We start from the raw sequence: 16,436 nt of genomic DNA on the forward strand, positions 1-16,436 counted from the left end.
CCTCTCCCACCCACTCGCAGCTCCAGGCAATCACTGATCTGCTTTCTGTCACTATAAATTAGTTTTACTGTTCTAGAATTTCATGTAAATAGAATTGGATGATGTATTTTTTGTGTCTGGCTTCTTTGAGTAAGCACAATGCTTTTGACATTCACCCATGTTAATGTGTGTATTAGTGGTTCATTACTTTTATTGCTGAATAGTATTCCATTGTATTAATGTATTAGAATTTATTCACACACTGATGCATATTTGAGTTGTTTCCAGTTTGGTGTTATTATGAATAAAGCTGCTGTGAACACTTATGTGCAAGTCTTTTTATATTTTTCACTTCTCTTAAATAAATGCCTAAGAGTAGAATTGTTTGGCGTACATTTAGTTTTTTATAAGAATCGGCCAAGTAATTATACCATTCTTCATCCTTACCAGAAATTTATGAAAGTTACACATCAAAATTACAACTAAATTATATACATACTCACCAATACTTGGAATTGTCAACCTTTTCATACATCACTGTGGTTTTACTTTGCATTTCTTTGATGACTAATGATACTGAGCATCTCTTCATGTGACTTTTGGCTATTTGTTCCAATATCTACTCTTGTAGATATTTACCTTTTCGTTGGATTGCTCTGCTTTTAATTAAGTTGTAAGAAAACTCATTTACATAGTTTAGATACAAATTATTTGTTAAATGCATATATTGTGATTATTTTTCTCCCAGTCTGTGCTTTGCCTTTTAATTTTTCTAATAGTGTCTTTTAAAGAGCAGAGGGTTTTTAATTTTGATGAAGTCCTATTTATCAAATTTTTCTTTTATGAGTAGTGATATTTTGTATCCTATCTGGGAATTTCTTGCCGATTCCCATGGTTTTATTTTGTGCTTTCTTCTAGGAAAATTATAGTTTTAGCTTTAAGTTCAAGACTATGATCCAGTCCAAATTAAGTTTTATATGTACCTAGAGGCCCAATGCACGAAAGTCATGCAAGGGGCTCAGCCCTCGCAGCCACAGCGGCTGCCTTGGTCTTCCCAGTCCTGGCTTCGTCCGGAAGGTCATCCAGGTGGTCTTCCGCTGTTCGGCCATCCGGTCTAATTAGCATATTATGCTTTTATTATCAGAGATGCAGTACAAGCTAAAGGTTGGAGTCGGAATTTTTTCTATAGGGATATCCAGTTATTCCAGAACCTTTGTTGGAAAAACTTTCCTTTTTCCCTTTAAACTCCGTTGGCACTTTTTTAAGAAAATCCCAAGCCAAGAATATGTTTTTATTTATTTTTAGAGAGAGGGAGAGAAACATCAATTGGTTGCCTCCCATATGTGCCCCAACCGGTGATAGAAGCTATAAGTAACCTAGATATGTGCCCTGACAGAGAGCGAACCCAAAACCAGGACTATGCTCCAACCAACTGAGCCATGCAACCAGGGGTCCCTTGGCACTTTTATTAAAATAAGTTGATTTTATGTGTGGATTTATTTCTGGAAACTATTCTGTTCCTTTGATCCAAATGTCTATTCTTATGCCAGTACCACACTGGCATAAGAATAGACATTTCAGAGAGGAAGGGAGAGGGAGAGAGATATAGAAACATCAATGGTGAGAGAGAATCATTGATAGGCTGCCTCCTTCAAGCCCCCTACTGGGGGTCGAGCCCACAGTCTAGGCATGTGCCCTTGACTGGAATCGAACCGGGGACCCTTCAGTCCCCAGGTCGACGCTCTATCCATTGAGCCAAACCAGCGAGGGCCAAATGTCTATTCTTATGCCAGTACCACACTGTCTTATTGATGCTTTATAGTATACTTTGAAATCGGATACTGTAAGTCCTCCAACTTTGTTCTTTTTCAAAAACATTTTGTCTATTCTAGGTGTTCTACATTTTTCATGTAAATGTATTCATTACTTGTCAATTTCTATTAAAATGCCATGCTTTTTATTGAACTTGCTGTAAATAATTTTTAGAAGAATTAACATCTGAACAATACTGAGTCTTGCAATCTATGAGCATAGTGTATCTCTCCATTTAATTAGCCTTTTACATATTTTATCAGTATGTTTTATAACGTTCAGTGTACAAATCTCACATATACTTTGTCAAATTTACTATTAAATGTTTCTTGTTTTTGATGCTCCTGTAAATAGTTTTATTAATTTTCAAAATGTTCATGTTTAGTGTTTAGAAATGCAGTTGATTTTTGTTTATTGACCTTGTATCCTACACCCAGCTAAATTTACATATTAGTTCTAGTAGAATTGTTTGTCTATTCCTCAGAGCTTTCCCCAAAACTTTATTGAGATATAATTGGCATATATAATTAACAAGTTTAAGCTATACAATGTAATATTTTTATATGCAGGTTGGGAAAAATATGCAAATGTGAATATGCAAAAATTTATTCTTTTATTATTGTAAACCTACTTTTGACCCACCCTTTACATATATGTATATTGCAAAATAATTACTACAATAAGATTACTTAACAGAGCCATCACCTACCTCACATTGTGACAATATGTGTGTGCACAGGCACGTGTGCACATATTGAAAACTTTTTTCCAGTGTTGAAGTATAACTGTGCCCAGTGGTAGGGCAAAGGTGTAATGGCCACTTTAATATGATGGTATCATCAGAGGGAAGAACAATACAGGCAACTCCATAGAATAAAACAATGTATTAAAGGTAATTTACTTACAGAGCTGTAGGTGGGAGTGGACAGATGACTCAGAAGTTCTGTGTAAATTATCCTCTGCTAGCAGACACCTGTTACATTTTTATTTATTTTTTGTTTTTTTTTCAAAGCTGTGGAAGACTTTATTATATTTTATTACAGGATTAGAAAATTTCAAAAATAACTGTTTGAAACCACTGTTTAAAAAAACACACATAATAGCCCCATAAAAAAGCATTCTGACATCTGTTATAATTTCTCTTCAAGTTATGAAATGCAGCTTTCTGATTATTGTTATAATAGCCATGAGTATCTGTGATTTCAGTGGAATACTCTCATAATTTTTCTTCTTAGGACATGATCATGACTCATTTTTTCTTTAATAGCTCCATCATTTCAGGAACTACCTTGAATAAATCTGCAACTGTTCCATAATCTGCCACTTGAAAAATGCTGTTACAATGTTTTGTTTTGGGGTTTTTTTTAAATATATTTTATTGATTTTTTACAGAGAGGAAGGGAGAGGGATAGAGAGTTAGAAACATCGATGAGAGGGAAACATCGATCAGCTGCCTCCTGCACACCTCCTACTGGGAATATGCCCGCAACCAAGGTACATGCCCTTGACCAGAATCGAACCTGGGACACTTCAGTCCACAGGCCAACGCTCTATCCACTGAGCCAAACCAGTTAGGGTTACAATGTTTTTTTATGGTTTTTATTGAATTTATTGGGGTGGCATTGGTTAATAAAGTTTTATAGGTTTCAGGTGTACAATTGTACATCATCTGTATATTGTATTGTATGTTCACCAGCCCAAGTCAATTCTCCTTCCATCACCATTTATCACCCCCTTTCCCTCTTCTAGCTCCCCCCCAGCTCCCCTTTCCCTCTGGTAATCACCATACTGTTGTCTGTGTCTATGAGGCTTTTTCTTTGCTTAATCCCTTCACTTTTTTCACCCAGCCCCTCTGTTACAGAACTTTTTTTTTTTTTTTTATTGATTTTCTACAGAGAGGAAGGGAGAGAGATAGAGAGCTAGAAACATCGATGAGAGAGAAACACCGATCAGCTGCCTCCTGCACATCTCCCACTGGGGATATGCCCGCAACCCAGGTACATGCCCTCGACCGGAATCGAACCCGGGACCTTTCAGTCCGCAGGCCGACGCTCTATCCACTGAGCCAAACCGGCTTTGGCATGTTACAGAACTTTAAAAAGAAAATTTTTTTTATTTCAGAGAGAAAGAGAGATAGAAACATCAATGATGAGAGAGAATCATTGATCAGCTGCCTCCTGCAAGCCCCTACTGGAGATCAGCTTGCAACCCAGGCATGTGCTCTGACTGGGAATCAAACCCGTGACCTCCTGTTTCATTGTTAGACGATTAAACAGTGAGCAACACCAGCTGAGCACAGTACTTTTTCATAGTATAACTCAGGTACCATTTTTTTTTTTCAAATGGAGGGTTCTACCATGTTCACAGATTATAAAAGTCAGCATTTTAAATACATCAATTCTTTTTTAAAAAATATGTTTTTACTGCTTTCAGAGAGAGGAAAGGAGAGGGAGAGAGAGTTAGAAACATCAGTGATGAAAGAGAATCATTTGTCAGCCGCCTACTGCATGCCCCCACTGGGCACATGTCCAAAACCTGGAATTGAACTGTGACCTCCTGGTTCATGGGTCAATGTTTAATCATTGAGCAACACCAGCCAGGCTCAGGTACAAATTATTGACAAGACAATGGAACAAAGAATGCAGTACTGGCTAGGTGCCATGCCTCTTGGTGGTCTTGTGATAAGTGAATATTTATCACCAATATATCAGTTTAATACTTATCTCAATTGTCATGCCATTCCAGACATTACTATATATATATATATATACATATATATATATATATATATGCATTTTTTGGAACACAGATAATCATCAACTAGAAGACTTTGATATGCTTGCTAAAGCCAGTGAAGTTGGTCAAAGGTCACAGCATGAAAGAAATCCAGGACACTGAGATGGAGTTAGTTGTATTCACATCTATATCTACTAATATACAAATTGACATATAGCACTGTATAAGTTTAAGGTGTACAGCATAATGACTTGACATATACATTGTGAAATGATTATCATGATAGGTTTAATGTCCATCATCTCATATAGATACCAAAAGCAATAATTTATTTTTGTGATGAGAACTCTTAGGATTTACTCTCTTAACTTTCAAATATACCATATAGCAGTGTTAACAATAGTCAGCACAGTGTACATTACAACCCCAGTATTTATAACTGGAAATTTGTACCTTTCGACAACCTTCATCCAGTTCCCCCCTACCTGTGATAACCATAATTTGATTTCTTTTTCTATGAGTTTGATAAATTTTTATTATTAATTAAACTTATATAAGTGAGATCATACAGTAATTCTTTCTCTGTCTGATTTATTTCACTTAGCATAATGCCCTCCAAGTCCACCCATATTGTCACAAATGGCAAGATTTCCATCTTTTTATGGCTGAATTGTATCCCATTTATATGTATACCACATTTTCTTTATCTATTCATCCATGGATGGATACTTAGGTTTTTTTCACATCTTAGCTATTGTAGATAGTACTACTAAGAACATGGGGGTGCAGATATCTCATCAACACAGTGCTTTCCTTTTCAGAAAGGAAATTCCATATCCCCAGACTTGAAGTTGCTGGGTCATATGGTAGTTCTACTTCTAGTTGTTTAAGGGCCTTCTGTACTATTTTCTACAGTAGCTGTACAAGGCTGTACAAGGGTGCACATAATGGGAGATATGGTCTATGGGGGCCACCAAAGGAACTCTCTACCACAGGATAGTTTTATTTTTCCCCAATGCCCTTAGCTGTGTATTTGTCATCAGTTCTAACTGTATTGATTCTTTTATATATAATATGTATTTTTTAATTGATTTCAGAGAGGAAGGGAGGAGAGAGAGATAGAAACATCAATGATGAGAGAGAATCATTGATTGGCTTGCCTCCTGCACACCCCCTACTGGGGATTGAGCCCACAACCCAGGCATGTGCTCTTGACTGGAATAGAACCTGGAACCCTTCAGTCCACAGGCCCCTGCTCTATCCACTAAGTCAAACCAGCCAGGGCAACTGTATTGATTCTTTTTTAAAAATATATATTTTATTGATTTTTTTTTACAGAGAGGAAGGGAGAGGGATAGAGAGTTAGAAACATCGATGAGAGAGAAACATCGATCAGCTGCCTCCTGCACACCCCCTATTGGGGATGTGCCAGCAACTCAGGTTCATGCCCTTGACCAGAATCAAAACTGGGACCCTTCAGTCTGCAGGCCGATGCTCCATCCACCGTGCCAAACCGGTCAGGGCTGTATTGATTCTTTAAAGTAACAACAGCAACAAAAGCTTGCTTACCAAAGTATCCAACATATGTGATTAACCGGTCATACTCCTAATTATTACTAAATCTATATTCTACTTCTTTGGCTCCTATTTTTATCATTTCTGTCAGGTATATTCATAACGATCCCCAAAAAGCAGTGATTGAAATACTATCCAGCCATTGTATCTTTCCCAAGCTATGCTTTGTCATTCAAAAAGCACTTTGTAGTTGACTTTTCAGGGGTTCCAATATAACCAATTTTTGCCTTTCTGAGCTGTACTATTTTTTATTTGGAGGGAAGGAACTGCACCTCATGTATCTTTAAGAAAAGTTATTCGCTTCGAGAAGCAAAACACCCAAGCAACAGAGACTTAGAATCCAGACAGTATAGGCTTTAATTATCTTACACAACAAAGTCTAGGGCTGGGTGGTTCCAAGCTCAATGACTTCACCAAGTGTCCAGAGGTTCTCTATCTTCCCACCCAGCCATCTGCATGCTAGCTGTGCACCTCCAGGCGTGTCCCCTCGGTCACAAGGTGCTCCTCACACAGCCCCACCAAGGAGCGGAAAAGGGAAAGATGGGTCTCTTCTTCAAACTCTTTTTGTTTTTTGTTTGTTTGTTTTGTGTGTGTGTGTTTTAAATATATATATATTTTATTGATTTTTTACAGAGAGGAAGGGAGAGGGGTAGAGAGTTAGCAGCATTGATCAGCTGCCTCCTGCACACTCCCTACTGGGGATGTGCCCGCAACCAAGGTACATGCTCTTGACCGGAATCGAACCTGGGACTCCTGAGTCTGCAGGCCAATGCTCTAACCACTGAGCCAAACAGGCCAGGGCTTAAAACTCTGTTTTTAATCTGAGACGTAAGTTTTTCCTAGAAGCTGCCTTCCTTCCATTTCTGCCAGATGCCAGCCTAAGTTTCACTGGATCCGCTACTACAATCTTATCTAGGAATAAGAATCGAACATCCCGGGGCACGAAAAAAAAAAATCCACACCAGACACAGCCAAGGCTGTCCTGAGGCTATTTTTTAGCTCAACACGTCGCAGGAGAATCAAGGATTTGGAGATGGAGGGAACTCCTCAGTTCCCGGCCACTTAGGTGGCTCTTCACCCTCCAGAACACACTCCCCGCGCGGCCGTGTCGCTGCGGCCCTCGGCCCTCCTCGCCCGCTTCCAACATGGCCGCCAGGCTCCTTCCGCCCGTTTCCAAAAGGGCACCGGCCCGCGAGGCTGCGGCTCCGAGTGCGCAGGTGCGAACGGAAGGCCTCTTCCGGTCAAGATGGCGGGGGTGTTGCTGCTCGGGCGCCGGGAGCTTCTCCGCCTGCTGTGGCCCCAGCGGCAAGTAAGGGAGCGCCAGGGCTGAGCCGCGGGCGCTGCCCGTCCCTGGGACCCGAGCCGGGGGCCCGCATTCTGGAGGCACGAGCAGCGCTGCCCTGCTCGCCGGCCTGTGTCCCTGACCTCGGGTCCCCGAGGACGCAGAAGGGTTACCTTCTTGGCCCCCGCGGGCTGAGCGACCCTTGTGGTTGCCTGACCCCGGGAACAGGCCTCCCCGCCAAGGGGACCTCGGCCTGGACTGTGGGCCGCGGGGTGGGCCTGGGGCAGGTGAGGTGCAGGTCGCGGAGAGTGCAGTCCTCACCTGTGGGAGCGGGCTGCCCGCTTCTTGGGGGGCCGGGGTGGGGGTCGGGGGCAACATGCGCGACTTCTGCTCGGGATTAAAGTTCTCCTCCTCCTTCCCGCGCGCAGCTCCACAGCGTCGCAGGGCCCTCGGCGTGGCCCCGGCCACCGCTGGCCGCCGGGCTCCCGTTCCCAGCCAGCCGGTGCGGCGCGCGCCCCCGCTATGTCCTCCTGGCGGCCCCCAGCCCCCGCGGCCTCAGTGTCTCTGCCATCTCGTTTGCAGAAGCCCAGGTAAGACGCGGTTCCAACCCTGCGATGGCAGGAGCGGTGCTCCTCGGTTGGTTGATTGTTTTTATTTTGTTCTGACTAGCGGGAAGGGGAGCGTGCAGGAGTGCTCTCCACACTGCACACTGCTCCCCGGAATGGTAGCATCTCTGCTTGGGGTGTTTTCAGGTCCGCCGGGGAGGGGTTTGCGAGGACAGCCAGAGAGATTGACATTCTATACCTGCCCCTGTTCCCCAGGTAGTGCCAAGCCGCCGATGGCCATAGGAAATGTGTTTCCAGGTGTGGGTATTAGAAGAATTGAAACTTGCATGTCGTTACATGATTTCATAGATATTGATATTTTTGAGGATGAAACCAAGTAGATATTTTGGTCTTTTTTTTTTTTTTTTAAGATAATTTGGTCTTAACTCAGTTGTTTTAAATCAGCGGTTCTCAACCTGTGGGTCGCGACCCCTTTGGGGGTCGAACGACCCTTTCACAGGGGTCGCCTAAGACCATCGGAAAACACATATATAATTACATATTGTTTTTGTGATTAATCACTATGCTTTAATTATGTTCAATTTGTAACAATGACATTGGGGGTCACCACAACATGAGGACCTGTATTAAAGGGCCACGGCATTAGGAAGGTTGAGAACCACTGTAGGGAAATTAATGAGTACAATAGTTTGAGTGTGTACAAAATCATAACAGTGATACTCAAATGAATGAAGTTTGGAAAGCACTGATGCAAGAAATAACTTTCATGAAATCTTACTATAAGGAAGTTATTTTCCTACTTTGGAGGGGAAATAAAATGTTCTTTTTAAGAGCTGAGTTCTGTGGACATGTAGGCTAACCTGGGAAAACAAGAAGTAGAGTCAGGAGAACAACGCAGTACTGGCTATCATAAGGGAACCCTCAATTTCTGTGTCCCACCTACTGAATATCACACATGGCTTCCTTTTGCACAGGTTCAGGCCCCTCCGGTCATTCCTGCAACGCCCTCACCCACAGCAGTAACTGAGGTGGCTTCTGGAGAGACTGCAGATGTAGTCCAAGCTGCTACAGAACAGAGCTTCGCTGAACTTGGGCTGGGGTCATATACCCCAGTGGGATTGATCCAGAACCTACTGGAATATATGCATGTTGGCCTTGGCCTCCCTTGGTGGGGGGCCATTGCTCTGTGTAAGAGGACTGCATCCTGGAAAGGGATCCTGGAGAAAATGGGGACTTAGGGAGAGAACTTTAAAGAATAGCAGTTCTGTGAGGGGGTCAAGGAAATAGTGCAAAAATTTAGGGGTCAGAAAAAACAGATGATTCAAATGTGGGATAAAGGCTCATGATACTAGTTACATTCTACCTATATTTCCTAAAGGGCATTATAATACCACTAGATCATCCGTAATTCAAGAAGTATAGATATTTGAGTGTGAGCATGGGGTTAGAGCAAGAGGACCTTGTTAACAGTGATGAAGCTGCCCTGGTTCAGGAGAGTAGAAGGTCAGGTCAAGCAGTTAAACCCCAGAATTGGGAAGATACTCACATTGCAGGCTAACACTATGCTTCAGACTCTGTATCCTCCTACACGTGCTCCAGTGAACATCTCCCTGTGTCTTTAACTCCCTTTTTACTGCCCTACTCTGAACATACAAACATGCTCAAGCATACCATGTGTTTCTTGGAAGGAAATCTTTTCCCTTTATCTTTTGTTCACCTTTAACTTCTACTATGCTGTCTTTCTCCTTCTCATAGCTGTTATTTAAAAGGGTATTCTGTATCCAGTGGGCTTACTTCTTTCTTTCCACTCTTTGATCCTCAGCAATCTGGCTTTTACTAATACCGCTTCATTTTATTTTATTTTTTTTAATTAAATCTTTATTGTTCAGATTATTACAGTTGTTCCTCGTTTTTCCCACCATAGCTCCCCTCCACCCGGTTCCCACGCCCCCACCCCCCACCCTCACTCATCCATAGGTGCACGATTATTGTCCAGTCTCTTCCTGCATCCCCCATACCCCTTTCCCCCCCAAGAATAGTCAGTCCACTCCCTTTCTATGAATTGGGATTCTATTATAATCACCAGTTTATTCTGTTCACCAGATTATTTATTCACTTGATTTTTAGATTCACTTGATAGATGTGTATTTGTTGTTCATAATTTGTATCTTTACCTTTTTCTTTTTCTTCCTCTTAAAGGATACCTTTCAGCATTTCATATAATACAGGTTTGGTGGTGATGAACTCCTTTAGCTTTTTCTTATCTGTGAAGCTCTTTATCTGACCTTCAATTCTGAATGATAGCTTTGCTGGATAAAGTAATCTTGGTTGTAGGTTCTTGGCATTCATCACTTTGAATATTTCTTGCCACTCCCTTCTGGCCTGCAAAGTTTCTGTTGAGAAATCAGCTGACAGCCATATGGGTACTCCCTTGTAGGTAACTGACTGTTTTTCTCTTGCTGCTTTTAAGATTCTCTCTTTGTCTTTTGCTCTTGGCATTTTAATTATGATATGTCTTGGTGTGGTCCTCTTTGGATTCCTTTTGTTTGGGGTTCTCTGCGCTTCCTGGACTTGTAAGTCTATTTCTTTCACCAGGTAGGGGAAGTTTTCTGTCATTATTTCTTCAAATAGGTTTTCAATATCTTGCCCTCTCTCTTCTTCTGGCACCCCTATAATTCTGATGTTGGTGCGCTTGAAGCTGTCCCAGAGGCTCCTTACTCTATCTTCATACTTTTGGATTCTTTTTTCATTTTGCTTTTCTGGTTGGCTGTTTTTTGCTTCTTCGTATTTCAAATCTTTGACTTGATTCTTGAGAATCCTCTAGTCTGCTGTTGGAACTCTGCATAATATCCTTTATTTCAGCCAGTGTATGCTTAATTTCTAGTTGGTCCTTTTTCATAACCTTGAGGGTCTCACTAGATTTCTTGAGGGTCTCACTACATTTATCGGCAGTTTCTAGAAAGTTCTTGAAAAACCTTATAAGTGTGGTTTTGAACTCTATATCCAGTCGTTTGCTTTCCTCCATTTCTGTCATTTGTGTCCTGTTTCTTTGTCTCCGCATTTTTTTATGCTTCCCTGTGTTGGTAGAGTGGCTTTGTGTGCTAGGTGTCCTATAGGGCCCAGCAGCTCAGCCTCCCCAATTACCTGAGGTGGACACTCTTGGTGCACCCCTTTGTGGGCATTGTGCACAGTCTTGTAGTTAAGCCTTGATTGTTGTAGGTATCACTGGGACGAATTGACCTCCAGGCCAATTGGCTGTGAGAATCAGCTGTGTCTGCAGTGGGAGAACTTCTGTGCTGAAGACACCCTTCTGGGGCAAGACTTGCTTCAGTGGGGCTTTGGTGCTCACTGAGTCTTCCCCCTGAGTGTGTCCCTTATGGATCTGAGGAGTTGTAATATGGATGGTCCCACTCTGACCACTGGGTACACTGGCTCTTGGATCTGAGGAGGTGCTAATTTAGCCTCTCCCTGAGGCTACCCAGCAGGAGCTAGGAAGAGATCTGCAGATTCCCCTTCCTTTTTTGGGGTTTGGTGGTGCCCAGATGAGGCCCAGCTGTGAAGCAGTGCAAGCTGCTGTGGGGCCTTGGGCCTTCTGTTGGAAGTTCTGGGTCTCTCTGACCCAGCTGCAGTTTGCTAGGTAATTTTCAGATTGCAAAGGGCCAGGGCATTCATATGCAAAAGCCTCTGCGGAAGCCTGGGTGGGGCAGGGTCTCAGGGGATCAACAGGGCGGAGCAAACAGCTATGGCTGATCCTCAGCCCTGCCCTAAGGGGCCCCGCGTCTCAGTGTCCCGGTAATTGCTGCAAGCACCTCCGAGTTCTGCCCGCTACCAGACCGTCCAATCTCTCCTTGCATGAGTCTGGGTCCCCAGAGACTTCCCAGAACTGGAACCAGAGTTCAGAGCAATCGGGGGCCTGTGACTCCCTCCCGATTCAAAATGACAGCCGTGTCCTCAGTTGCCAGCCCTTGCCGCGTGTGCCTCCATACCTCCTCTGAGTCTCAGTGTGCTTTTCTCTTTCCTTCTAGTTGTAGAATTTCCACTCAGCCAGCCTTCCTGTAGTTCTGGATGATGTCCGTTTTGTCTTTTAGTTGTATTTTTTAATTTGTTGTGGGAGGCAGCAATTTCCGGTGTTTACCTATGCTGCCATCTTGGTTTCATCAATACCGCTTCATTTTAACTGCCAGTTGCATTATTGCTAAATCCACTTTTCTTTTTATAGTTGACCTTTCTATGTTAGACACTTCAGACTTGGTAATATATTCCTTGGCTTTCGTGACAGTCTTTTCTGATTTTCTTCCAACTTTCTGACTGCACCTTCCCATTTCCAGTGCTGGTATTCTGGGTTCCATTCTTAGCTCCCCTCTTAGCTCCATGGCACATTATCATCACAATGTTGGTAAAGCCTAAACCTGTATCTTTCCCCAACTCCCATCTCTTTTTAGCCAAACCCACTTGTTTATCTATACATACCATAAATAAATATTTGTTGGCATAATCAGGAAATATGAATTGTAAAAAAAGAAATAGGGCTTGGCCAGGGTGGCTCAGTGATTGAGTGTCAACCCATGAACCAAGAGGTCACCAGTTCAATATCCGGTCAGAGTACATGCCCAGGTTGCAGGCTCGATCCCCAGTAGGGGGCATGCAGGGGGTAGCCGATTAATGATGTTTCTCTCTCATTGATGTTTTTATCTCTCTGTTCCTCTCCCATTCTCTCTAAAGTCAATGAAAAATATTTTTTAAAAAAAGAAATAAATAGGAAGGAGCTTAAAACAGCAGGCCACCATATTATCTCCTGCTCCAGAGGTTTCTAGGACAGCAGCTTTTAAACTTTATTCATGAGAACCCCAGAGTTCTGTAAAGGTACCTCTGAGCAAAGCAAGTCCAGAACTTTAACAGTCCTATAGCCAGACTGTCTGTCCCCTCACCTAGGACAGCTTGATTTTATCTGTTATACATATTGGGACTAAGAGTTGGGAGCAGAGAGGAAGATGTTCCATTGATAGAAAAGTTTGGAAACCATTCGTCTAGAAAAGTACCTACTGTCGCCTTTTGTTCAAGGAAACAAACTAGATTCATGATCATTTGTTTAGAGAAGTTACTGCTAGACTTTTGTGATGTCAAAGCAGAGAACTGAGCCTTGAAGAAACTAACTCATATCCCTACCCTTTGTATAGGTCCCTTGGGTATGAGTCACAGAGTGGAAAGACTAGAATAAGAGAGATCCTTTCAGTGAGAACCTAGAAATCTTCAACCTTCTAGCTGCAGAACTGCTTTAATTTTACTCCAATCTTTGTGTGTATTTTGTAGGTACAGTCCTTGCCCGCTGCCTGGTGTTTCCTCTCATTGTGAAGGGCCAACGAGAGGCAGCCAAGATCCACAACCACATGCCAGAGATCCAGAAGTTTTCCACTCGAATCAGAGAGGCCAAGTTGGCAGGAGACCATGCTGAGTGTGAGTCAATTGCAGGATGAGCGTGGGACCACATTTACACTTTTCCTGACATTCTGCGGAGGGAAGGCAACAACCTAAGTCAGGAGTTGCTACATCTGGGCAGGTCCTGAAGTTTTACCTACTTCTTGGGCTAATGGTTCCAGTAGCTTGTCAGGGTCCGTTAGAAATGTCATGGGCCAGGTGATGAGGATGGTCACTTCCACCAATGTAACTATCTGCCCAACCACTGACTTCCCCTCACTTCACAGTTTACAGGGCCTCCTCGGAGATGACATTGTATCAGAAAAGGCATGACATTAAACTCTTTAAACCTCTCATTCTACCTCTGACTCAGGTAAGTAAAAATATTTTCCTTATTTTATCCTGAACCAATTAGATTACCTCCTGTTTCCCATGCCCTAGACCCGTGGTCGGCAAACTGCGGCTCTCGAGCCACATGCGGCTCTTTGGCCCCTTGAGTGTGGCTCTTCCTAAGCCTTAGGAGTACCCTAATTAAGTTAATAACAATGTACCTACCTATATAGTTTAAGTTTAAAAAATTTGGCTCTCAAAAGAAATTTCAATCATTATACTGTTGATATTTGTCTCTGTTGACTAATGAGTTTGCCGACCACTGCCCTAGAACAGTGGTTCTCAACCTTGGCTGCACATTAGAATCACCTGGGAATCTTTTTAAAATCCTGATTTCTGGGCCCCATCCTCCGGAAATTGTTTCTTTGTTACTAATGTTGTGGCCCCACCCCATAACAAAGAAACAGAATTTCTGGAGGATGAGGCCCAGAAATCAGGATTTTAAAAAGATTCCCAGGTGATTCTAATGTGCAGCCAAGGTTGAGAACCACTGCCCTAGACATCCAAAAAGCAGGTGGTTTTCAGTAATGGAATAATGAAAATATCCCCTCAGATAAAGGATACTGACACTGTTTACCCTGTGTAATAGGCACCAATCTTCATCTCCTTCTTCATTTCCTTGAGAGAAATGGCCAACCTTCCTGTGCCCAGCCTACAGACAGGTGGTCTCTGGTGGTTCCAGGATCTCACACTATCTGACCCCACCTACATATTACCACTGGTAGTCACTGCTACAATGTGGGGTGTCCTTGAGGTAAGTCCAGGTTGGCCAAGTGCCAGGCCTGCCAAGTGAACTGGGATTAGGGGTAACGTAGTTGTACAGAATAGTCATTCTTCACTCCCTGGAGGAATAGCGTTGATGGGTCAGAAATTTGAGCCATAGTCACTAAAATTGCTACTCTTCCTCTGCTTTTTTTGTTTGTTTGTTTGTTGTTTTGGCAGTTAGGTGCTGAGACTGGTGTGCAAAGTTCTGACCTCCACTGGATGAGAAATGTTATGAGAGTGATACCCCTGGCAGTCTTGCCCATAACTGTCCATTTCCCCTCGGTAGGTAATGACTTCGGGGCTAGCTTCAAGTCCTTCCTCCTAGCCTAGCCACCTCCCAGCGGGCTGATCAGGGATGCAGCTTCTAAGTACCTTCTCTTCCTTCTCGTCTAGGCAGTGTTCGTGTATTGGTTCTCCTCGAATATGTTTTCCCTGGTCCAGGTGTCTTGCCTCCGGATTCCAGGTGTACGCACTATGCTTAAAATCCCCCAACGTGTTGTGCACGACCCCGACAAATTACCTCCACGGGAAGGCTTCATAAAGAGCTTCAAAAGTGGTAAGGGCCTGTCCTCTGAATCAGGACCAGGGGAAAGTGGTCTAAAAATAGGTATGAGATCCAACTGTCTTACTCTTTATATAGGCTGGAAGAATGCTGAACTCAACTATCAGCTACAAGAGCGTGAACGGCGCATGCAGAATCACTTGGAACTAGCAGCCAGGGGTAAATAACCCTTTCAGGCTAAATTCTATCATTGTTTCTCCCTTTCTTTTGTTCATTAACCTTCTCTTCTTTCCCTAGGTCCCTTACGACAGACCTTTACCCACAACCCTCTGCTACAGCATGGTAAAAATCCCCCTCCCAACACCCCTAACAGCAGCAGCAACAAACCAAAGTCAAAGCAACCCTGGCGGGACACACTCGGCTGAATTCTGTTCCCTGCTCATACTGACATTAACTGTTTCTCCAAAGACTCAGCCTTAGAACAAGATTTTTGCTGGGTCCTTGCCCCAGACCTAGAAACTATGGGACATGGAGATGTCTGTTTTAAAATGGATTCCACTGTAAACTCTTACATCTAAGCATAAAAGAGCACTCGGGAGCCAAGTGATCTCTCCATCTACAGAATTAGTAAACCTCTGTATTATATGTTGCTTCCTGGTACTTATTAAGTGGGAAGGTGGATTGTGTGCTTCAGAAAAACTAAAGAACAGGTTGATGGTGATTGCTCTTGCTGGCCTGTGCTCTTAGGAAGTGTCTCAGTGAAGTAACCTGGTGTTAAGAGTTTAGATCTCCACCCCATAAATGTGTTGTTCCAGCCACATTTGCTTTGCAGTCACAGAGATATGCCTGATAAGTTGAGATTATATTTAAATAGAATAACCACATTTATTTACTCCAAGATTACCTATAAAATATCCTTCAAGAAGTAGATGTGCTCAAATTCCTTTTTTTTTTAATACATTTTTATTTCAGAGAGGAAGGGAGAGGGAGAGGAAGATAGAAATATCAATGATGAGAGAGAATCATTGATTGGCTGCCTCCTGCATGCCCCCCATTGAGGATTGAGCCTGCAACCTGGGTATGTGCCCTGACCGGAGGAATCAAACTGACCTCCTGATTCATAGGTCGACACTCAACCACTAAGCCATGCCAGCTGGGCTCAAATTCTTAGTGGTAATTAAGAAGAATGAAAATTGATGTCGTTTTTAATCTAACAACCCTAACATTTTGCTACAGCAGCTTAGGGGTAGTGATTGGTTTTATCCAGCGGTTCTCAACCTGTCGGTCACAAACAATGAAAATACATCCTGCATATCAGATATTTACATTATGATTCATAACTAGCAAAATTATAGTTATGAAGTAGCAATGAAAGTAATTTTATGGTTGGGGGTCACCACAACATGAGGAACTG

General features: G+C 42.8%; 1 protein-coding gene across 1 annotated transcript; it reads left to right on the forward strand.

Moving 5' to 3' along the window:
* Window positions 1–7,282: 7,282 nt before the first annotated feature.
* On the forward strand, window positions 7,283–15,667 carry OXA1L (OXA1L mitochondrial inner membrane protein). The gene is made up of 10 exons (XM_059707594.1): window positions 7,283–7,411; window positions 7,813–7,974; window positions 8,925–9,138; window positions 13,261–13,404; window positions 13,653–13,738; window positions 14,345–14,509; window positions 14,698–14,802; window positions 14,914–15,076; window positions 15,161–15,241; window positions 15,320–15,667. The coding sequence occupies exons 1-10, from the start codon at window positions 7,349–7,351 to the stop codon at window positions 15,445–15,447; spliced, it is 1,311 nt and encodes a 436-aa protein (XP_059563577.1). The 5' UTR covers window positions 7,283–7,348; the 3' UTR covers window positions 15,448–15,667.
* Window positions 15,668–16,436: the final 769 nt, after the last annotated feature.

This window comes from Myotis daubentonii, chromosome 1 (assembly GCF_963259705.1).
Source record: "Myotis daubentonii chromosome 1, mMyoDau2.1, whole genome shotgun sequence".
NCBI classification, from domain to species: Eukaryota; Metazoa; Chordata; class Mammalia; order Chiroptera; family Vespertilionidae; genus Myotis; species Myotis daubentonii.